The following is a 24,029-nucleotide window of genomic DNA, read 5'->3' on the forward strand; positions in this document are numbered from 1 at the left end:
TCACCCAGCCCTTACCCTTTTCTTGCTTTCCCACTGGCAATTAGGATGCTGTGGGGGAAATCAGGAGCCTGGCATCCCTCAGCCTGAGGGCTGAACATGCACCCTGAATGGACAACTGGAGCGTGGGGGGTGCTTGTGGCAGGAGCAGGAGCTGCAGGACAGGAGGAGGCCGAGAGTTGGGTCAGTTTTTCATGTAACAGCTGCTGAAGTGGCCTCAAATCCCAGAATCCCAGGATGGTTTGGGTTAGAAGGGCCCTCTGGAGATCACCTAGTCCAACCCCCTGCCAAGGCAGGGTCAGCTGGAGCCGGTGACACAGGGACACATCCAGGTGGGTTTGGAATGTCTCCAGAGAGGGAGACTCCACACCCTCCCTGGGCAGCTGTTCCAGTGCTCTGCCACCCTCCATGGAAAGAAGTTCTTCCTCAGGCTAAGGTGGAACTTGTTGTGTTTTAGTTTGTGGCCATCACTCCTTGAATGTAGGATTAGGAATGGGAGCTGGTCTGGGGGTGCAGAGAGGTACCTGAGTGCCCTCAGAGGAGGGTTTGGATCCCAGGTGCAGCTCTGTGGTTGGAATTTCCCATTAGAGACAGTCGGTTGCCTGTGGTTCCCTTTGGAATGGCCATCTCTGGGTGGTTCCTTGTGCAGCAAAGTCTCTGGGGCTCAGTCAGGCAGGGTCAGGCCTGCACCAGGGATCTGAATGTCTTTATTATTTGTCAGCCCTTGCCTTTGTCAGCCAGGCAAACACAGAGCCTGCACTGGGGCTGGATCCCGAGGGATGCCCGGGAGGTTTCCTCGTCCCCGCTGAGGGTCTGTGCCAGGGGCAGCTGTGCCAATACCCAGGTGGGTGTCGGGCACAGAGCAGGGGGTGACCTCCAGCAGCAGCAGCACTGGCTGGGGACAGGGGCTGGGGACAACGTGCAGCTCTTTTACAATAATAGAAAATGCACAAATAATGTCATCTTCAAAGCGCCGCGTACCCGGAACTAAGAGGTACTGACAAGCATCTGAAAGAGAGAATTATCCCCATTTTACAGATGAAAGGCAGTCACACAGAGAATCAAAGTCAAGATTAGATTAATAGACACTGATGCCAGAGGAGCTATTAGGTCTTGTCTGGCATCTGGCAGAACAGAGCGGAGAATTTCATACAGATTGCTCCACTAAATCCCTAATCTCTGTTTGGGCTTAGGAAAAGACCTCCAGAGCTGACACAAAGACACTGCACCACCTTCAAGTAATTTGCTTGTGGGGCACTACTGGAAGTTCACATCCTGTCCCCGTAGGAGTTTATTTCACTTCCTGCTGCCTCAGCTAATTTTGTTTGAATAATATTTTTAAGAGCCCCCCATATCACCTGAAATCCCCTTTGCATTTGTGCTCGCTCGAGATAATTCTTGAGCTGATACTTTTCATGTGGGAGACAAGGGGCAAAAGGATGTTGGAGTGGGAAAAGTTTAATCTTGATAAAAGATTTTTTTTTTCTTCCAGTGAGAATAATCAATCACAGGAGGAGCCTCCCCAGGGATGTGATAAGGTCCCCATCACTGGAAGCTTACAAGATTTCCCAGGCTGGGCAGGGTGCTGGATAATCTTATCTAGGATCCCTTTGCCATGGGAGGTTGGCTCTCATGACCTTTGGATGTCCCTTCCAACCTGGGCTGTTCCATGATTCTGTGTAAAAGGTTTTGTGGATAGGAATTGATTTAAGTGTGTGCTTAAAAGTTGTGTTGAATCAGGTCTTGGGGTCCAAATCCAGCACCAGTTAGAGCCAATGTTCCCAGTTTCCCTGCTGAGAAGTGATTTGGATCTTTCCAAATGACACAGTCTCTTCTGAACTGTCAGTTCCGTGGCATTTTCCTCTACATCTCTGCTTGATGTGTGATTATACTGCAGTTCATCAGGCAGGTTTATTAGGAGACTTAATTGGATTGCATTAGCTGGCATTTAAGGCGTCCAAACCAGTTGAGAATGCAATCAATTAAAACATCCAAGCACATTAATGGTGTGGACACAGGGCAATTTATGTAGATGGCTAATTACCTGCTTACTTCAGGAAGCAGATCAAGAATGGCCAAATGATGCACGAGAAGAAAAGAAACAACATTGCAAAAATCCTATTGGCAAGGCTGCAAAACTGAGCACATGGCAAGGTGTAATTGTTCCCTTTGTTGAAGTCTACAGTGAGAGCACAAACCCTACACCGTGACAGGCACTCAGAGGTGTTCCCAAGAATTTCAGATTTGAATGTCACTTCCAGAACAGACTGAGCACATTACCAGCGCCGGAATGTCTTATAATGGCACATCTGGGGTTTCTAAGCAATCAAGAAGCTCTCTGAGATGGTCATTTCAAGTGGGGAAATGCTAATCCCTGTCAGTTTTCCATTTCATCCACTACTGATCTGGATCTGAGGCTGGTGCTCCGTGGGGATTCCAGGTCCCTCACTCTGGGTGATGCCCAGGAAGTGTTTTTGGTGTGTGCAGCACCCACCTGGAGATGAAAGCACAACTGAGGGGCATAACAAAATGCAAACCAGGGTGGAATTGAATCATTAACATCCTCCTGTGTTTCCTGCTCCCTCCTACAACCCTCCTGTGGCTTTACAGCTAAATTCTCTCATTTACTGGTGCAGTTCAGGAATGAGACATGCAAACTGATTATCAGATACTGCTCTTAATTTCCTTTACAGTCCAGGGGGAAATTCTTATTCTCGTTCATTCTCTGCCACTCCTGACTTTTTGGGATTGTGTAGGGAACATACAAACACAGCAATGATCAGGTTGGGTGGTGACACACCTAAAGCCACAGCTGCTCTGGCTCAGAACAAGTCCCCAGTGGCTCTCAGGGGCACAAGGGAGGCTTGCCAGGGTCTCCAGGAGGTCTTGGCCATGCATCCCATGCCCAAGATAGACTTAGGAAGTGAATTGATTGAAAATTACCTGGTTGTACATGTCTTAGAGGTGTAGGTTCCACACCTGTATTGAGGTGTGGGATGCAGAAGGGTCAGTGGCACCAGGCTGTGACATCAGGGAGGGTCAGAACAGAAGCTGTTTTCTCACTTTCTCAATTGCTGGTTCATTAATGAGAAACTACAACCACCATCACTGTGATCATGAGTGGTTTCTACTCTCTGCTGACATCTTTGGGACTGGCTCATGTTCTCCAGCCTTCCATTTGGGGTGGAAATTTGTTCCCCACCCACCCTCAAACACCCCCAGCTGCTGAGAGCTACAACCAGCAATATCAGTTGTGTTTATTTTCTGCCCTCCAGGCACTTCTGGGAGCCAAGAAACCACTGCTCCTGTGCTCAGGGCTGCCTGTACTCACCTGTGGGCAGGTGCAGTCTCTGCAGCATTGGCAGAACAAATGGATATGGAAAAGTCATTCCTGAATAATGAACTGCTTTTCTTAAGGTGCCACTGAGTAATGGTTGAGTGAACCAGCAGATCCCAGCACAGACCAGTGTGGCTGACATCCAACTGAAGCAGCCAAGGCTCCAAAGGCAGGCTCCAAAGGCAGTGATAATTTCATGTAACACATTAAATTCCTGCTGACAGTGACTCCTCGGAGCCCTGGCAAATTGGAAACTGCTGGATGCAGCAGCAGCACCATGATAACACAGTTAATCTTCTGCAGGGGCATGGTGGTAAAAGAAATGGCTTTTAGATTAGCTGTCATTAGAGTGAAACATCTGCCCCTGCCAGCCAAGGGGACTGTCCTCACTTGGGCACACGGGAAGCTCATTAAGTTCCTGGGTTTGCATGGCTCTGGTCCAGAGCCACACTTCCACCACGCTCTAAGGCTGGGAAGCACAATGACTTGGGCTGAAAGGCAGGAAGATGAATTCCCTGGAGATGTGTCAGCTTCCAAAGCAGCTGCAGAAGTTGGTTCAAGTGTTTGGACTCCCTTAGTACCTGGAAGCACGCAGTGAAGTGAAATAGGAAAAATTAATGGGAGTGATGGGGTTTTAAAGGAAATTAAACCTTCTGAGATCACAAAAGCTCAAAGCTAACTCTGTCTGAACTCTGAGGAAAAGCTTCCAGTGGAATATTTAATTCCAAGCACTTTGCCATCATTTCTAAGCTGTTCTTTGCCTGCTGGACTGCAGAGCACGAGGTCAGGAAACCTCCCTTGTCTAACTCTAATTGTGATGCAAATATTCTCACATCTGATTTTCCTTTCACATGCTTAGAAGGAATGTGGAGTGCTTCAGAGGGGCGAGCCTGGCAGGGCACTGTTTGTGCAGGAACATTCTCAACCACGATTTCACAGTTTACTTTCACTGTTCATTACCTGGTGATGATGTGCAACGCTGTTATTGAGGTTGCAGAATGCTTTAAAGGAGCAAAATTCATGCAGAGCAAAGAAATGGTTGGAAGTGTCTGTATGGAGCTCAGAGCTGGATAAATGACAGATGTTTAAGCTGTAATTAATTAATGACTGCAGCTTCAAGCTGGATTACAAACAGGTATCCAGTTTCACCTTTTGTTGGGGAAGATGAAACAGGAAAGCCTTGGAAATATGATTGCCTGACAAAAGATTTTGGGAATATGAAAACTACAGGCAACATCGAAATGAAAGCCACTTTTGAAATACCAGGTCTTAGTTACTGAACAACTAGAAAACAATGGTATGGCCACTGAAGTAATCCCCTCTTGATGGAACAATACCCTCTGCTTGCAAACAGGTCCAAGGGTCAGAGCAGACCCTACTAGCTCAGCAGAAGGGGTCCAAAGAGTAGTTTTTAGAAGTTAAGATGTAACACTCTATGGTAATATAAGAACTCTTATAGGCTGTATGTAAATGCTATAGGATTTGTATCTTGTATTAGATTGGTTAGTGACAATTAGAATATTCAGTGCAGAAGATGATTTATTGTATTGTAACCAGGACTTCAGGAATTCTCATTCTCATTCTCATTCTCACTTCTCATTCTCTCTTCTATTCATTCTCTCTTCTATTCATTCCTCTCTTCCACTTCTACTCTTGCTCCTACTCTCTCTCTCTCTCTCTCACCCGTTCACTCTCTTGCTCTCTTGGGCCTGCTCAGAGCTGAGTCTGGCAGCTCTGAGCAGTGCCCCAATACCCACGCCCTTTACAATAAACCGGCTGTGTCCCAAGACCTGCCTATAGAGATCTCTCGTCTCCATCCGTCACCGTCTACGTCCGGCCGTCCCGACTGGACCACCAGAACCCCCTTAACCTACAGTCTGGCGCCCACCGTGATTGCCGAGCCCACACCCAGCACCTGCAGCCTGGCGCACAACGTGATTGAACGCCCGGTTCAGCTTTCTCCATCTGTAGGACTTTTCTCCATGGACGGTAACTAAAAGACCAGTTATAGCCACCTAGAACTTGTCGTGAGCACGGCATACCGATGCTGCGCATCGTAATAGCTGGAGCTCTGTAATTCTGCTGAGGCAGCCTTCGAGCACGGGGTTTACCTGGAGCTCTTGGAGGGAATTGCCTGGCAGTCCTCGAGCACGGGCCGCCACTGCTGCGCAGCGGCCCCCTGGAGCTCTTTGAGGAGGTCTGCTGTATCACCCCTCGAGCACGGACACGCTGCTAAGCAGTACTGACCGGAGCTCTGCGGAGGGAAATCTGCCGCACGCCCCGAGCACAGGCGAGTAGTGCTGAGCACCGCCCGCACTGGAGCTCAGTGCGGACCCACCCGTGAGGTCCTGAGCACGGAAAGCCGTTGCCAAGCGACGCCTGAAACCGGAGCTCTGGGAAAGGACCGAAAAGCGGCGTCCTGAGTGCTGAGTGGAGTGCCTGGCCAGCCCCCCACGACAGACATCTGAGTAAGGACGCTGCTCCTGCGACATCACCTAAGTGAGTATCATACTGGTCTAAAAAATGGGACAAACCCACTCTGCCCATGACAGAGATCTCTATAAGCAACTTAAGCATTTACTTATAAGCTCTGGTCCAAGTCAGTTGCCTAAACACGAGCTAAAAAATCTTTTAGAATGGACCCGACTTAATTTCCCAAATGCTGACCGTTCAGCCGTCTTTACAAGAGACTTTTGGGACACAGTTGGAGTTAAGCTCTTTAATAATATCTCCTACCGGGATATGGCAGCCGCGCAGCTGCTCCCAGCTTGCAGAGCGCTGGTAGAGCTGTTTGCTGCGGTGGCGCCGCCCGCAGCAGTCACCCCGCCGAGCCCAGCTCCGGCTGCTAGTCCGCCCCTTGCCGTCGCGAGCCCGCAGCGGAGCACGGCCCCCGCCCCTCCGCCGGACCCCGTGGCTCCGATACCCGCGGTCCGGCTGACGCGCGCCGCCCCGCCCCCCGCGCTCGCGGCCTCGCCTCAGAAGACGCGAGCAAGGGGGGAACCGAGAGCAATAATGCAGCTCCAGTGGCAGGGGAGACGGAGAGCCCCTCTGCCGGAGCTGATGCTTTAAATCTAACACAAGTAAACTCTGAAAAGCAGCCAGATTTGTTTGCAATAAGCCCCAGAGTCCCGCCGGCAAGCAGCGGGGATCTTGCAACCCAGAAAGAGAAAACGAGTTCTGAAAGTTTGTCAGCGCTACCTTCTGAATCAAAAAATCCTCCAAAGTGCTCAGATTATTCTAAATTAACAGATTGCCATGAAATAAGACCCCAAATCTATAAAGATGAAAGTCTTAGTCTATTAACTAAGCCTGTGATAGCTAGCCAACAGCCTGACAGTCCTAAAATGTGGGCTCCCATCTCCACTCTCCAAATTAAAGAACTAAAAAGTGCTGTAAGATACAGTGGCATTTGCTCACCGTATCTTAAACAACTGCCAAAAAGTACCCTAAAAGGAACACATCAAACTTTAAAACGCATTTTAAATCAACAGAAAAGGGGAGAAGCCCAGGCTACACCTCAAAGAAGGTTGAATAAAGCCTTGTATGTTTTTAATTTCTTGAACAGCTCTGCAGAAGAGCCTGAACCCCCCATCTATAGACATTTCCTAAACAACAAAAAAGCAAAACTGAAAGAGCACCCTCCAGTTTTAATTAAGAATTTAGCATCAGGAAAAATAGAAAGACCTTATGATCTTATAATGTGGGGAAAGGGATTTGCATGTCTCTCCACAGGTGAAGGAACCAAGTGGATTCCAGCAAAGAACGTGAAGCTGTACCACGCATCAAAGCCCACTGTCTGTTCCACTTCAGGCAGTGACCCCGCGAGTAGAAGCCGAGAAGCCGGCACTGAAATGTGAACTCGGCAGAACCACTGAGAGAAGATTGTCTGCCAGAAACAGCTTGAGAAAAGAATGGAGTTTTAGCATTATTTGTGTAGATGCATGTTGCTTTTAACCTTTTGTTTTTGTTTTTGTAGCGAAGCTTTACCTGTAAATCAACCAAAGACAAATGTCTGGGTTGCTTTAGCCAAATCTGCAGGCTCCGATACCATCTGTCTATCTGACACAAGCCCTGACAAACCTTTTTCAACCTGTTTAGTTGGAATACCTTTACCAGAAGGTTTTGATAATGTTACTCTTGATAAGTACTGGCCATACGATGATCACATTTCTCCAACTACCAGCCATAAACACCAAACTTATATTGATAATTCTAAAATTGATAAATCTGACCTTCAAGAGCTAGAAATCCTAGGCTCGTTAACTATGGATACCTGCTATTTCTTTCACTTTCTAGGAGAAAACGGTCCTCATTTAAATGTTACCCCATATCACCCAGCTTATAGCAATGTAATTTCTTGGTGCAACCAAGCTAAGCTTCTTATATATGACGAACCTCATGCAGATCGTTTTAACAAACTTCCTATTCGATTCCCTAGAGGAATTTGGCTCATCTGTGGAGACAGAGCCTGGCAAGGTATACCTTCAAAAATAGATGGTGGCCCTTGTGCTCTGGGACAACTTACAATTATTGCTCCCAGTGTCAAAGAAGTAATCAAAAAGAAAAACAGAAAAATTAGATCTTCCTGGGGACATCAGTATGAGAGCGACTGTGATAGTGACTTTCATCCTTGGAACTCTGAAAAATCAATTGTTGCGAGCATTTTTCTTCCTCAGTTAAGTTCCTCAATTGCACTAAAACAGTTAAACAAGTTGGGATGTTGGCTCAGCAAGGAGGTAAATGTTCACCTCTACTATGATCAGTGATTTGTTAACTGATGAAGAGGCAGTCAGACATGCCACTTTACAAAATAGAGCTGCCATTGATTATCTTTTATTAGCACATGGGCATGGCTGTGAAGATTTTGAAGGATTATGCTGTATGAACTTATCCGATCATTCTGTTTCCATTCACAAACAGTTACAAAACCTAAGGGACCTAGCTAACCAAATTACAACAGATAACTCGTCTTGGCTAGACAGTTTGTTTGATGGTTGGAGCTTTGCACCTTGGCTAAGGGAACTCTGTAAAATAGGCTTGATTATTCTAGTAGTAATAATTATAGTTTTAGTAGCAGTACCTTGTATACTTCAGTGTGTGCAAAAAATGACGAGTAGGACTATGTCTAATATCTTAATTGTTCATCGGAAAGGGGAAGATGTTGGGGAAGATGAAACAGGAAAGCCTTGGAAATATGATTGCCTGACAAAAGATTTTGGGAATATGAAAACTACAGGCAACATCGAAATGAAAGCCACTTTTGAAATACCAGGTCTTAGTTACTGAACAACTAGAAAACAATGGTATGGCCACTGAAGTAATCCCCTCTTGATGGAACAATACCCTCTGCTTGCAAACAGGTCCAAGGGTCAGAGCAGACCCTACTAGCTCAGCAGAAGGGGTCCAAAGAGTAGTTTTTAGAAGTTAAGATGTAACACTCTATGGTAATATAAGAACTCTTATAGGCTGTATGTAAATGCTATAGGATTTGTATCTTGTATTAGATTGGTTAGTGACAATTAGAATATTCAGTGCAGAAGATGATTTATTGTATTGTAACCAGGACTTCAGGAATTCTCATTCTCATTCTCATTCTCACTTCTCATTCTCTCTTCTATTCATTCTCTCTTCTATTCATTCCTCTCTTCCACTTCTACTCTTGCTCCTACTCTCTCTCTCTCTCTCTCACCCGTTCACTCTCTTGCTCTCTTGGGCCTGCTCAGAGCTGAGTCTGGCAGCTCTGAGCAGTGCCCCAATACCCACGCCCTTTACAATAAACCGGCTGTGTCCCAAGACCTGCCTATAGAGATCTCTCGTCTCCATCCGTCACCGTCTACGTCCGGCCGTCCCGACTGGACCACCAGAACCCCCGAAACCTACAACCTTTTATTAGGTTGTATTTTCTTCTTGATTACATTAGTCTTGATTAATATAAATATATTTGAATTTTTCACAGTTGTGTGACATTTACAGCAGAATTCCTTGAGGGTATGTCCTAAAGCACATTGTACAAGGAGCAATAAAGTTCCTTTTCTGAGCATTCAACCCTGTGGTTGAACAGGGTTGGGGGAAGGGTTTCAGCTGCTCGAACAGAGTGAGGGAAGGGTTTCAAAGCAGTGGGAAACAGCTCCACAGTCCCCACGAACTGCAGCTTAAGGTTACAGAAATGTACAGAAATGACCACTGCAGGTTTACCAGGCAGATTCTTCAAGCCAGAACTAGAACCAAATTTTTATTTATTTCTTTCTTTTAGAAAATGGCTTGTCTCTAATCATAGAATCATGGGCTGGTTTGGGTTGGGAGGGACCTTAAAGCCCATCCAGTTCCACCCCTGCCATGGGCAGGGACACCTCCCACTATCCCACGTTGCTCCAAGCCCTCTCCTAGAAATTGTTTGGAAGAGTAAGAACACAACAGAGAAATAAAGAACCAATCAGAAGCTTAGGCACAGGCAAAGGACTTCAGTGGGCACAGAGGACAAGGAAAATAAAAGAAACCAATAAAAATGCTGATGAGAGGAGTCAGGAGCTGCTGGGAGAAGCAGCCATTCCTCAAGGCCATGAGGAACAGGCAGGCACCTGAAAAGGAATTTTTCCTCAGGATAACTCTCTGGCAATCTTGCAGGGATGCCTGTGGTCCTTATTGTTAAAGAAATATTTCTTTGGGAGCAATAAATGCATTATATCAGAATAATACGTTGCTTAACAAAAGAACAGGCCAAAATCCCCCAAACTTCCAGACTAACGAAGGGAATATTACCCTGGGAGACAGGACAACTGGATTATATTCCCAGTGCTTTCCATGTCTGAAAAAAGTTTTTACATAATGGAGAGACTTAAAAAAAAATTCCAAAGCCCTAAACAACCACTTCTCAAAAATTTCTTGAGACACAGAGAAGTTCCTGTCTGTTAGTTACCATTTGAAGGAAAAAACGAGCAAAATTATTTCATTAGGCTTGCAAATGGAGCCAACAGGTTTTTAGGGATATAATTTCATGCTTGGGAAGAAGCTATCCCACAATATCTTGATGCTCATTATGGGGAAAAATCCTCATCAGCGTCACTAGGATTAAAATCAAATTTGAAGGGCAAGAAGCCCAGTCTTACCTGTGCTATTAGGGCAGAAGAAAGGAGCATGCAGAGAAGAGGAAAAGGTGGAAGGTTCCAGGTGGTGTCAGCGCTGGGGGTTGATCCCATGGCTGCTGAATGAAGTTCCACCCTGGAATGTTGCCTTTGAGACAACAATACAACAAAAAAGAAAATGCTCCCTCTTCCCTTTCATCCTAATCAAAGCAGCAGAGCAGTCCTCAGCACTGCTTTCATCTCTGTTTTCAGCAGTAGTTTCTGTTTTTCTCCCTGGTTATATTATCACACTCCATGGGGACAACTCCCTTGGAGCAGCCAGAACAAAGAGAGGAGCTGCTGCCCTGGGCCCCACCTGGACTGAGCTGAGGGCTCCCATCTCACAGGTGAATCCCCAGGGATGGACCAGCCCTGCCTCTGGGGTGCCCCCAAGTCCACCTGAAAGCAGGAAAACAGAGCCATGACAGCAGAAACAGCCCCCCTGACCATGCCAGGGGCTGAGTGCGTGCTGTCCAGCAGGGGTGAGGAGGAAGGAATGCTGCAGCACTGGGAACAATCCCATCTTGGATGCTGCCTCCAACCTCCTGCTTGTGCATCGCCACTTCTGGATGAGCTCCAGGGCTGGCTCTGGGGTTTGAACACCCAGGAGTGTGAGGGATGGAATTCAGCAGCTCTGGCAGACACCCCAAGGAGAGATGATCCCTGTTATCTGCCGTGGCTAAATGGACACACGGGATCTGAGAATCCAAGGTGAAGCCCGGAGTGGAGCTGCCTGTACGCCTTGGATATCAGGGCAGGAGTCCCTGGAGTGGATGTTTGATCTCTGTTGAGTCTCACCCTTCACCTTATCTGTTATTTCACTGTTCCCTGGGGCAGTAAAAGAGGTTATTTGGCATTTGTGGTGCCCCATCCCCGATATTGGTGCTGACTGTGGCAAATCCACTGCATTCCCACAAGGGCAGATCCTTCCCTCCTGGAGCGGCGCAGGAGAGGGGTGTAACACAAATGGTCCTTCACAAACGCCTTACTGGAGTTACTTTTGACTGATCCTTTTGACTGGCCCATAAAAATAAGGCCAATTTATTGAACTGTACATGTTAGAGCTCATCAAATACTAGCAAGGGAACACACGATTCTTATTCACGAGCTGCAGGTGATTTGAATGTTTTCCTTCAGGAGGACTGGAACCCCTGTGTTAGAATTCATTCAGTTTAGCCAGAAAAAGAGACTTTTTTCACAATGGGGAGTTTACAGAATCCACAATAATTTTAAGGAGTCCTGAATGCTGCAATTTGCTTTTTTTCCCCATTGCTCTCTTGTTTTGTTTCTCTGCCTGAAACTTTCTACTCTCAATTCTGCTGTCCCACGTTCGGTGTCATGTCTGTTGCATATTTATCATGAGCTTCTCATCTTTCTTATCTTTCTCATCTTTCCCGCATTCTTGCAGCCTCCCAAACAAACCAGAAAGCAATCAGACAGCAGAAAATCCCCAAACAGAGAAATCAATGTATGCTACAGCTCGATGCCTCTCTTTTGAGTCTTGCTCTCAGCTTCTGGAGCTCAGTGCTTTTATCAATTTTGAGCCCATAGTCTGTGATTTTCCAGGCCTCTTCATAACGCTGCTTTTCAAAGTTATTTTGTGCTACTTTGTGAAATGTTTTGGTTAAAGTTTGCCTGCCAGGACAGTTTGTGATGGTGCCCAGGGCCAGGGGCTCGTCCAGCTGCAGGGCCTCCGTGTAGTGCTGCACTGCTGCCTCCTCCTCAGCCAGGGCCAGCAGCAGGAAGCCCTGGCAGCAGTGGTCTCCAGCCTGTGTTTTTGGGCTGTTACAGCCGTGCCCCTGGATCACTTTTTCCATGTCTTTCAGAGCTCTCTCATATTTTTTCAGGTGCATCAGGCAGGCGGCTCTGCAGCGCAGGTACCTGGGACTGTCTCTGCTGGCCAGCACTGCCAGGCTGAGATAGCCCAGAGCCTCCTCATAGTGATGGCCTCTCATCAGCACCTTCCCTTCCTGGGCTGCTGCCTGTGGGGACAGAGTTAATCTGTGTTAGTTAATAAAGGGGAAAAAATAGGAGAGTATCTGGTCTGGACTGGCCATAGACACAGACACTAAGAAAACTTAGTTACTTTGTCAAATGTTGAAATTCCATCTAGCTGGAGAACTCACAGTTGGTGTATTTTTGCATATAGATAAGATATAAAACTCCTGGATCGCTGGGTACTCGTTGTTATCTCAGGAGCTTCTAAACTCCTCTCCTTTTTTTTTATCTGCCAGAATTTCTTCTGAATTCATTTACATTCCTTAGGAATGATGAGCAAAAAGCTGTCTGGACCAACCTCCTCAGGTACTGCCCCACAAATGCCAGTGCTAAAAAATGAAGTTTTTTGTCTCTGCTGGAGCTTACCCAAGCTGTAGGGAAAAAAAGGCCAACTGGTGGCTTTGCTAATTGTTAATCTCGAGTGCAATTTGAACTCTCTGCCCTCATCTGAAGGGAAAAACAACAACAAGAAAATAGAGAAGGCAGGAAGAACCACATAATTTTTAGGTTCGTGGAGGTCAATAAAGAAAACTCCATTAGAACTATTTGCTTCAGATGGATTTCTCATTATTTCCCTTTATTGGTAATGAATACAGCTTTTAACGTGCGGCAGCAGAGCGAATATTCAGGTTATAAACAAGGCTGCCATCAGCAGCTGAGGGCGTACAAAAGGCTGAGCCAAACAAGCTGAGGCTTCAAGCAAAGGATAAATGTTTCCATCCTCCTCTTTTCACAGGGTAACTCCTGAATTGGATGCAGAAATCCAGGTAGCCCAGCCACACTTGGTTGCCAGGTCAGGTCCTCCAGTCTCTTTGTGTGCCCCTTTTATTTTGGCTGCCTGTGTTTAGGATTGATTACTCTCTGCCAGAACTGAGGAAAACAGGTTCTGCAGGAAAGGGATCAATACTGCAGGGCAAGTCCTGGCACCTCATCTGAGAGCAGTGGCACGAAATAATTTAGCCTCTCCTCATGGTTTATGAGGAATTCTGCCCCAGTTATTTCGTTATAATGCCTATAATATATATATTTTTTGCTATTTTGCTTGACATAGTCGTATTTATTAAGAAGTCTCTCACAAAGAGCAATAGGACCTCTCCCCAAATAGTGCCAACCCCTGGCTTTAACAATTCTGGCCATAAATTTTCAGGCAGCCTGTCCAAACCCATCTCAGATGTCTTGTGTGCATTTAAAGAGCAGCACAATTACTTTGTCCTTTGAAATGTTTTTAAGGCAACCACTCAATGCAAGTGTCCCCTCAGTGGCAGGAACTTAACAGGGTTCAAGGTGGAATTGCAGCTGTGTGAGGAGCATCCTGGCAAGAGAAGGTGGTTTTTTTTCCCCCTAGAAATTCCAAAGTTCTGGATCACGTTGTTCCGAGGAACTCAGCGCAGTTCCTCAAAATTCCTTGTGTTTGTGTAGTTAAATTGTCATTTTCAGCCTTTAAGGTGCATTTGTTGTCTCAGAGGCAGAAGAAAACACAATTGATGTGGTTGTGCTGAATGATGAATCTGATGCTGGAGGTTTCAGTGCTCTGACCTGGGGCATTTGGGGCTATTGCACCACAGGCAATATTGCATCTATTCACTGAGCCACTGCTTTGACTCTTTCACATTTCCCTGAGAGTCCCCAAATCAAGGCATGAGATTCTGCATCCCCTGCCACACTTGGAGGAAAAATCCCACCTGAAAATAAAGGATTCCCTTTCATCCTTGCTGATGGAGAAAGGTTGGGCAGCTGGATTCTGGATTCTCTTCTGGCTCTGCCTGACTTCAGGGACCCGAGCTGGGACATTTTTTGGTGTGCAACAGGAAAGGATTAATCAACAGCTTGGACATTATCTCCTAACAAAGATAAAGATGAAAATCTGGCTTATGGAAAGAAGGTTTGGAAGGACATGGCACAGCTGAGTTCAGCTGCTCCCTGCACGTGGCCTTGGAGAAGCATTTTTGTCATCAGCCTCATTGCAGGTGACCTGGAAGGGCAGGAAAATCTGTGGGGTCCTTTCCAGGGGAACTCGAGTCCAGCTTGTCACTAAAGGTTTGATTTTGGTTTCCAGACTGAAATAATTCTGGTACCATCTGGAAAGGTCCATGAGTGGATCCCTGGATCCCTGGATTAGGTCTCTGTGTCTCTTTCTTCCATCTATTCACCTCACTGAGAGATAAATACACACATTTTTGTGGCGTTTTTGGTTCCAGTCCCTGGGGACCAGCCTTATGATGTGACCAAGGTTCGATTCCTTAGAAAAAAAAGAGTAAGGAGCTGACTGGACATGGAATTATGGCCAAGGGTTAGGCCCTGAGCAGTAAATCCCAGCAGATGGACTGATGAACTCTGAGCTTTGGGAGAGGGTTGGATGTTTTCAGAAGAGTTTGGAGCAAGCCTTTCCTTCTCCACCTGCACATGCTGTGAAGGGCATGTGGAATGGCAACTTCACCTAGTTCTGGCACAGACCATGCAGGTTTGGAGAGCCTTTTTGTAGGAATCTGGACATCCACAGAAGCTGCAGCCCTGAGGATCTGTGTGAGGGGTTGGGAATCAGTCGTGCATTTACCCCCTGACTTAGGAAACCCAAGGGTTGAAGCTGCACTAGCAGCAAGCAAACTCCCTTCCTCTGACCTTTTGCAGCTTAATAAATCTTTCAGATTCCTATTCCCATGGGGCTCTCCCAGTTGTTTACAAATTTCTCAGCGTGGGACCCCTTTGACTATAAATAACGGGAGAATTTTATTGCTTTGTTTTCCATGAAAAAAATAAATAGAGTACATCAAGGAGCTCTCTCCTTCCTCCACCCTTTCCTATTCAGCTTATGCAGAACTATTTTTAGCTCTTCAGACCTGGCTCCAGGATAACGATGACACGTTTTTTAAATGCCTGTAATTCCAAATACTCAGAAACCAACGTGGCAGAAATGCTTTTGTGCTGGGGTGCTGAGACTGGGTGTAAACTCTGAACTCTCCTTTTCCTACCTGGGAAATGAAGGTAACAGAGTAAACTCCCTCTTCCAGGGTAGGAACCATGGCAAAATTTGGGCATCATTGGGAATTTTAGCACTAATTCTGTCTCTAAGCTTTTTAAACTTTGCTTTTACCAAGATCTTCCTTTCACAAACTGGAATAACCTTGCAGGAAAAAAGGAAGTGCTGCTGGGAATTCCTTTGAGACACGGGGCAGGTGGATGAAACAATTCCTTCCCCACCCCAGAGAGCACACACTCATCCCCTGGTCACAAAACACATCTAAAAACCCCCAGGTGCTCGAGTTCAAACATTTACTAGCTGAACAAAAGCACAAGATGAAAGAGAGTAATGTTTTCTTTTTGAACTTCCAGCACTGGTATTGGGCTCCAGTTTTGAAATCAGCCTGGTCACACCTCTTGTCTCAAGCAGATAAATAAGCAGATAAATAACCTCTCATGATAAATAAGCCACAGTGAGGGGTTTTATTTCAGACACAGCTGCCAAAAAGAGACAGAAATAAGTTCCTCTCCCATTTTAAAGGCTTCACTCACCTGTGGCACCAGTGAGTTCTCACACATGGGCGCAGTGAGAGCCATACAAAAGTTGCTTTGTTTTTTCTTCTCATTTTTCTTTTCTTATTGACAGCAAAGAACATCCCTCCTGTGTCGCCTCAGGAAGCAGCACGGATGGACTGGGCTGTGAGGCTTCCCCACAGAAGGAGGGATGTGGCAGCAGGGGAAATTCAGCTGGAAAATGTGTCTTCATTTTCAGACACCTCCTTAGGGCCTCCCTAGTCACAGTCTCAATTGTTCCTTTATCAGCTTTCTAAAGTGGAAGATTGCAAATTGCCTCTGAAATCTTCCAACTGTTCCCCCTAAGACTGAACTTTTTACATTATTTAGAAGAGAGGGGCTCTTTTCTCTGTAATGGGGCATGTCTGGGGACTGGTAAATTAATACTTGTTTACTTATATCCTCCTGCTGTTCTGTTAAAATACATTCCAAGGGCTCCTCTTGCTGCATTAAGGATATCAGCATGTTGTTTGTTTTATAACCTGGGAGAGAGCATAACAATATAGCTTCTCACCAGGGTGCACACCAGCAACAAATTGAATAAAAGGAAGCAAACTGATTCTCAGAACACAGAGCTTCTGGGTAATCAGAATTGCAGATGCTTGACTGAGTGTTAAAACTCTTTGCCATCAATCTGACCTTGTCCTGCCTTATTATTGGAGATACTTTCTGGGTGTACTTTGGGGGAGAAACTTGAAAAAATGCTGAATAATAAATACTCGGGGGGGGGGGGGGGGGACTAGAGCAATGTGACATTGTTGTGCCAGTTTTAGCTAAAAAAGCCTGGCCTCAAAGCCTTTCATTTTATGAAAATGTGAACATATTAGAAAGAACATATTAGAAATCCTAAATGTTGCACAAAAGAGCAAGAAGGATGGAAGCATTTAATGTCACTGAATTGAAATCTTCAGTTTCATTTCACCAAGAAAATGAACAAAACATGGATCCCCCTTCACCAGGATCCATCCATGAGCTCCATGTATCCCTCAGAGTTCAACAATTAGCAATGATCTCGTTAAATTCCTGCATCCTGCCCCTCACGTCCCCTGAATTTCAGTGTGGGCATCACCAGGTCTCATGCCAGGGAAACCAACAAGGAATTCCAAGTGCTCAGGTGTGGCAGTGATGGATTCTTAGAGACTGATCAAGGTCACTGCAATGGAAGAAGTTTGGCTCCAACTCCTTGACCCAGCTGGAGGAAAAGGCAATTTATGCCCTGTCCATCTGATAAACCTCTGCCCACACACTTCTCAAGGCAGGGAGAAATCCCTGCAAGCCCCGTTTTGCTTCCCAATTCTTTCCCTACTGAATCCACGGATGTGTGATCAAAAAAAAGTGTCGTACCTGAGCGAGATGCTGCTGTTGCTTGGTGTCTACAAAGTTCAGGAGAAAGGCCAAGTCCTTTTCATCTCTCCTGGCCAGGGTGCTGAGCTGGGCTGCTGCCTCTGCCACGTTCCTGTTCTGCAGCTGCAGCACAGCCAGGCGAGCCCTGGCAAAGTCCTCAGCAGGACAGTGGCCAAAGGCTTCCTGCAGGTGCTTGAGGGCCTCTTGGTGCCTTCCTGTTGGGAAACACCAGCACAAGCTCCATAACCCATCCCATGGGGAGAAAGGCACCGAGAAAACTCAGTGAGGCAGGGTTCAGGCAGCCAGTCCACGTCTGAAGGTGTTAATTACATTATACCCTGTCCCAAAATGGTTTCAAACTTCTCTTGAGAAGCACCATCCAGCACCATCCAGCATTATCCAGCACCATCCAGCATTCTCCAGCACCATCCAGCATTATCCAGCATTATCCAGCAGTGCACTCACTATTTAACATTCACTTCTATCCATTGACATGTGGACAGTGACATTGTTGTGTCAGACAGTTTTAGTTAAGAAAACCAGCCTCAAAGCCTTCCATGTGATAAAAATGTGAACATATGAGAAATCCTAAATGTTGCACAAAAGAGCAAGAAGGATGGAAGCGTTTAATGTCACTGAATTGAAATCTTCAGTTTCATTTCACCAAGAAAATGAGGCCTCATCCACCAGGCCTGCCCAGCTGTGCTGAGGGACAGGAACTCACCATTTGCCATCAAAACATCGGCGTAGAAGATGTGATGTTGTGCAGCCTTGCAGATTTTGGTCAGTGCTTTTGCCATCGTGAGAAGGTCCCCGAGGGTTTCTTCTCCTGGGAGGTCTTTGGTGGCCACGAGCTTGGTGAGAGCGGCCCTGGCGTGCTGGAGGAGCCACCCAGTGACCAACCCTTGGGCTTCAGGCTTCAAGGACAGGATTGCTGGGATCACTGCCCCTGCCTCCACCTTCAGTGCTGAGATCAGATCTTGCACTGCCTCCTGTGGAAAAATAACACCAAGGAAAGAAATGGAAGCAATAATTAAGTATTGATCATTTGTTCTTTCAGCTGCTTTCTGTTCTCTGCTGAACCATGGAAACACTTTTCTCTTCCCTGTCCCTTGTGCTGCTTCTTTTCCATTTGCAAAGATGACATGAGATCATAAAGGCAGGTTTGAATGAGTGTTTGCAAAGTGTTTGAAACTCCTTGGGTCATCACTGAAAATCATAACTAAGGTTTAGTCTTCCTCTCTCTAGCCTTGGGAAAGAAATCAGTAACGTCAGGTGGGCTGTTCATACACCCAGCCAAACCCAGAGCCTTTCACTGCCCAAATTCTGGGAGAAACTCCTGAGTCCAGTGATTCCATAACAAATCCTGTAATACTTACATTCATATTGTTCAATACCCTCAGAAAAATCAGCGAAGCCCCACAAGGACGGTACCTTCTGCTGCCTCAGAGCGAGGTGAACGAACCCTCGGCCGTTCAGAGCTTGCACATTCCTGGGGTCTTCCTTCAGGACAGCATTGAAGTCAAAAATGGCAGTTTTCATCTGCCCAAGGCGCCCATAGCATCGGGCCCTGGTGAGAAGGCAATCCTCGGCATAGCCACCTGGAGTACAGGGATGCAGCCATGGTTACTGCAAGGATACCCACAGGAAGCTATGGAAAAACTCCACTTGGCCTGAGGATACCTCAGGATGAAGCACAATGAGAGTTTGCTGGAGTGGAAGTTTCCTTTATTTTGGTTGCAAGTGGAATTCCTACCACACGTTATCAGTCGAGAGTTGAAAGGAAAAAAGAATCCGTGTCAGGTTGGAGTGGGAGCAGCACAAATGAGAGGAGAAAGCTCTAAGAGGGAGATCTGTGACTATGTGAGGGTGGAGGCATGTAGCCACTTGGCTGTTTTAATAAAGTGGAGTCAGAATCACGGAATAGTTTGGGTTGGAAGGGACCTTAAAGAGTCCACAACCCCCTGCCACGGGCAGGGAAGGAACACATTGTTTTGGATAAATGAGTTATCCAGATGGGACTGGCTAATTCCCTGCCAGAATTAATATGCACTGGGAGTTGTGATACTGAGCTGCTTTTTTTCCTCTGCTTTCATGCAAGTGCTGCCCAAATAAACACATAGAGTTGTCAGTGAAAATCCTGCTCCCTCCACTCCTTGCCTGCAGAGCATTTCTCTCCCTGCCATCCACATATCCCTTCCTTCCAAGGCAATTTCGATAAGGATCTTAACATGCCCAGGGTTGCAATCAATAACTGTGGCATCCAATATTGGATGATAAATCATCAGTGCCACAAGAAATATGTTTTCATTGGGAGGTCAGCGAATGCAGCTGCCTGCAGGGATCAGCCAGCAGACAGGCTCCAAGCAATTGCTCTGCAGGAATGAGGCTTTTCACCCTCCTGACTTGCTCCAAAACTTCTGTACCAAAGGTTATTATCACTCTGGAGCTCTACCAGTTGGCTCCTCTAAAGACAATATCTATTTCTTAACAAGCATCTGTTCTAGCAGGTGGGGAGCTGATAAGCTGGAATGCACGGGCTGTGAAATGGAACCATCTCCAAGCAATTACCAGGGTTTTTATTCCACTTCCACGAGCCAGTCTCTCTTCTTCTCAGTGCTGCTGTCATAACATTTGCTCAGAGTGAAAGGCAGATTTCCATACAAACATGGTTTTACTTGGAACACGCCAGAAGCATTTCCATGTCAGCCTGGTCTCTCTCCTTAGGGAAAGCTGGGATGGTGAAATGTGGGAGGGGCTGCATTCACTCCTTTGCACTGGAGCTACACAAGCTGCATGAGGAAAAGGGGCTGATGTCCCTGTAGAACTGAGCTGAACCCATTTCAAGGAATTAACAATTAATTTAGTTATTGTTTAATTACACCACTTCGTGGCCTAGATGAATCTGCTGTTTGAGGTGACAGAGGAGATCTGGCTGGACATCCTGTCCCATCCACGTGATTTCCCTTAGGAGCAAATCCCACTGGCATCCTGGTGTCCTACCTGCAGCAAGGATGGCAAAGGAGAGGTGGGCAATGGCCTCTTTGATGGCAGCACCCTCCTGTTTGCCCTTCAGGATGGCCAGGGCTCGCCAGCGGCAGTGGCTCTGCAGCAGCTTTCGGTCCTCATCCTGGAAAATGTCCAGGATTGGCAGGAGGCAGGAGGAGTCTCCAGTTCTGATCACTCTCTTCAGCAGCTTAAGGGTGGGAGAGGAAAAGGCAGCAGAGAAAGAGTTGCATGAGGAAATGTGAGGTTGTGTGTGAGACCATTGTGCCCTTTCCCAGCTTCCCCACCTCTCCCCGGGGCTTCAGCCAGCCAAGGACCACAAATCTCCTGATTTATCTTCCCTGCTGTGAATGCAGGTCGGAGAAAATGGGAATTCTTATCTTTCCTCACCACCACTGCAGCTGTGGAAATAATTCTGGGCAAATACCTGGCACTGCTTGGTTAGGGCGGCATCTGCTCCACATTGGCAGTGGAGTGTTTGTGTAAATACAGGATGATTGCCCAAAAAAGAGAATGTGTGGAACACAAGGATTCCAGTGGCCCTTTTGACTGAAAAATCAAAACCAGTAAATTAATGGAAAGTCAGGGAAGTGCTGTGCCTTATTTTTAGTATTGTTATTAGGAATATATTAATTTATGTATATTTAATATTGTTATTAGGAATCTGGGAAAAGCATGGATTCAAACCCACAAATTACTGTGCTCCTGGAAAAAAATCCTGCCTGACCTTTGGTATCTTTGCCTCAACAAGCATCTTTTTTACTGCATTTCCAATGAAAATGCATGAAAAGATGTTTTTTACAGGTACTGGATATTCAAATATGAGCCAGAGAAGCCTGGACAAGAACAATTTTATCCTGACATACCAGACACATCTCCCGAACTCATTACTTTCTCTATTTTATTAATAGATAAAAGTGATTGGCATCTGAGAGGCAGGCGGGATAAAAACATTTTGAAGAGAAATTTTTAGATGTTCCAAGTGGAACTTGCAGCAGAAGCTGCAGATGGAAATCCAGCTTCCAAGGGCAGCACTCTAATAAAGCCACACCCTTCATTAAGAGCCTTCCCAAAGGCAGCAAATTACAGCAAACTTCTATTTTTCACAGAGAGTAGCGAAGTGCTGACAGTAAAACCTTTCTCTTTATGGGTTGGCAGAATTTACGTGGCATTAAAAAAAAAATACAATAGTTCCCTCTGATGGCAGAGCCTGGGAATTCAGCATTGTGATCCTGGGTAGGATTCAGGGTTTCAAGCACAGTTTATCAGCATTGGAGAAAGAAAACTGCAGACTCATATTGGAGCTCCTGGGTTTGTGTCTTTCCTCTCCAGTGCTTCATTAGGATAATCAGAGAAGTGGCACTTGTGCCTTTTTTTCTCCAAGGGAACATTCCCAATCCCATAATGTTGTCCCCAGGACCAGGATGCTCTGCCTGGTTAAAGTGCTGAAAAATGCCATTAAATAGGACATGAGGAATGAGCTGGATTTAGCTGGGAGTCCTTGTGTGGCCTTTTGGACACAAATCCCTGTGATTTTATGGCAATGTCAGCCCTGTATTTACACCTTCAAAATTCTGCTGGAGGTTCTGCACGTGGGCTCCAAGTTTCCCTGTGTCACAGCTCTCCCTGTTGCTATTCAGGGAGCTCTGAACAGCAAAGTTTAGTTATAAAGGGGAAATGCACCCAAAGGACGAGGGTTAATCTGTAATTTCACTGCAGTCTGGGACAAGCAGGAGGGAATGACCCCGAGGATGAGGCTTTCCAGGTGCTCCTTACCTGGTTGCCATCGTACACAAAGCCTCTCTTCAGCTGCAGCAGGGCCAGCCTGGCCAGCACAGGAGCTCTCTGGGGGTTTCTGGAGAGGGCCAGTGCCAGCAGCCTGTGGGCTTCTTCCCCACGGCCCATCTGGTACAGAGCATCAGCACACAGGATCCGGGATGCCTCGTCAGAGCTGTCCAGCTCCACCAAGAGAGAAGCCAGCTGGAAAACCCCAGGGGCATCTCTGGAGGGGAAAAAAAGCCAACAAAAAAAGCACCTTCAAGGTTAGGAATGTGCACAGCCCTGTTTGCTTTCTTTGAAAGGAAACTGAGCTGCCTCCTGGGTACCTCTTCCTCTGGAGCATCATCTGTCCTTCCTCCTGGAGGACCTTCAGCAGCAATCCCCTCTGGTTCCATGGCACATAGGACTTGATGGTGAAGATGGTTTCTTCCAGCTTTAACTGGCAGGCTGTGATATAATCCAGGGCTGTCAAGTAATTGCTGCCATCAGAAATCCGGATCAGCCCACGCCCACACAGGGCTTTGATGCAGCTGTTGGGATGTGGGGAATCGTGCTCAATGACCCTCTGGAAGTCCTGCAAGGCTCCATGGTGGTCCTGGGCATGGAGCGAGCAGAAGCCTCGCAGTGCCAGCAGGGTGTTGTGGTAAGTGTTCTGCTCTGCTGCCAGCAGCTGCTCACAGATGTCCAGGGCGGCCCCGGGGTGTCCCTGCAGGAGGTGACAGTCTGCCAGCCGGACACTGAGCTCCCGGCTGGACCCTGGGCAGATGTGCAGGAGCAGCTGGATTGTCTGGATGACAGGAGGGAGCAGCTCAGTGCCACGATTGCCCCTGAGCTCAGCCCGAGCACGCACAGCCTCCCTGTACGCTGCAAACCTCCCCTCCAGGGCAGCTCTGGCCTGCTCCTCAATCTTCTCAGCATCATGGGGTGAGAAAAGCTCTTCAAAGCATTTCATTGCCCGGGCAGGGTCTGCTGCAAAGGCTGCTGCTAAATCCTGCATCATTTCCTGTGTCCATCCGCCCAGGAAGAAATACCCAGCAGCTCGTTCCAGGAGCAGAGCCAGAACGTCCTCACCTCCGAGATTCTCAGCTGAGAAGCCCTCGAGGGCCTGGGTGCAAACAGTCACACACTCCCGAAATTTGCCTGTTTTTAGGAGGTGGGCTGCCCGCGCCCTGCACACCCAGGTGTGCCCCGGTGCCACCGCAGCCAGGAAGCTGTAGCAGTCACCCAGCCACTGCTGCAAGGACCTGCAGCCTGGGCTTTCCTCCTGGCACGTGGAGAGGTGATCAGAGAAGGCCTGGACGACCTGGGGCAGGTGCTCCCTTTGCCTGCTGCACACGCAGGCCACCGCCTCAGTTTGATGCAGCACAAAGGCCTGGACGTAATCCACGACTCCCTTCCCAGCCTGTGTCCCCGAGAGCACCCGGGCCAGCGCCCTCAGCAGCAGCAGCTCCATGGAATCCCTCGGGTTAGCCTCGAGCAGGAGATTGCATTTGCTCACCACCTCCTCCGAGCACCCTCGCCGGAGCAGGGCCTCCAGCTTGTACATCGAGGCCACCACGTTCTCGGGAATCAGGGTGGAGAGGAAAATCGCAGCTATTCCCACACTGAGGGACACCACGGCCAAGTTCCTGCTCTGGATCTTGGGGATCTGACCCTTGCCTCTGCACCAGGCCTCCAGGGTGGCCACCACTCGCTCCCAGAGCCCGTGGCCCAAGGATTTCACTCTCTGTACTGCTGTGGGGGCACAGCAGCTGAAGGCAGCCAGATAAAAAGCGGTGGCTACTGGAAATTCCTGCTGGGAGAGGTGCTCGTCCCCTTCCCCACAGAGCAGGGCGGCGAGGTCCTCGGGGGACATTTTCTGTGCTTGGGCCTTCACCAAGCGGCATCACGGGTAGAACGTGGCTGGGGGCTGTAAA

General features: G+C 47.3%; 1 protein-coding gene across 1 annotated transcript; it reads right to left on the minus strand.

Annotated features, from left to right (window-relative positions):
• Positions 1–9,659: 9,659 nt before the first annotated feature.
• TTC34 (tetratricopeptide repeat domain 34) lies at positions 9,660–24,001 on the minus strand. Its single transcript, XM_048326000.1, has 7 exons — positions 22,392–24,001; positions 22,111–22,336; positions 20,332–20,524; positions 18,763–18,929; positions 18,053–18,320; positions 17,291–17,543; positions 9,660–12,456 (listed from the first exon to the last, which is right to left on the minus strand). Exons 1-7 carry the CDS (start codon positions 23,966–23,968, stop codon positions 11,919–11,921), a joined length of 3,222 nt encoding a protein of 1,073 aa, XP_048181957.1. The 5' UTR covers positions 23,969–24,001; the 3' UTR covers positions 9,660–11,918.
• Positions 24,002–24,029: the final 28 nt, after the last annotated feature.

Source organism: Corvus hawaiiensis, chromosome 22 (assembly GCF_020740725.1).
Source record: "Corvus hawaiiensis isolate bCorHaw1 chromosome 22, bCorHaw1.pri.cur, whole genome shotgun sequence".
In the NCBI taxonomy this organism is placed as follows: Eukaryota; Metazoa; Chordata; class Aves; order Passeriformes; family Corvidae; genus Corvus; species Corvus hawaiiensis.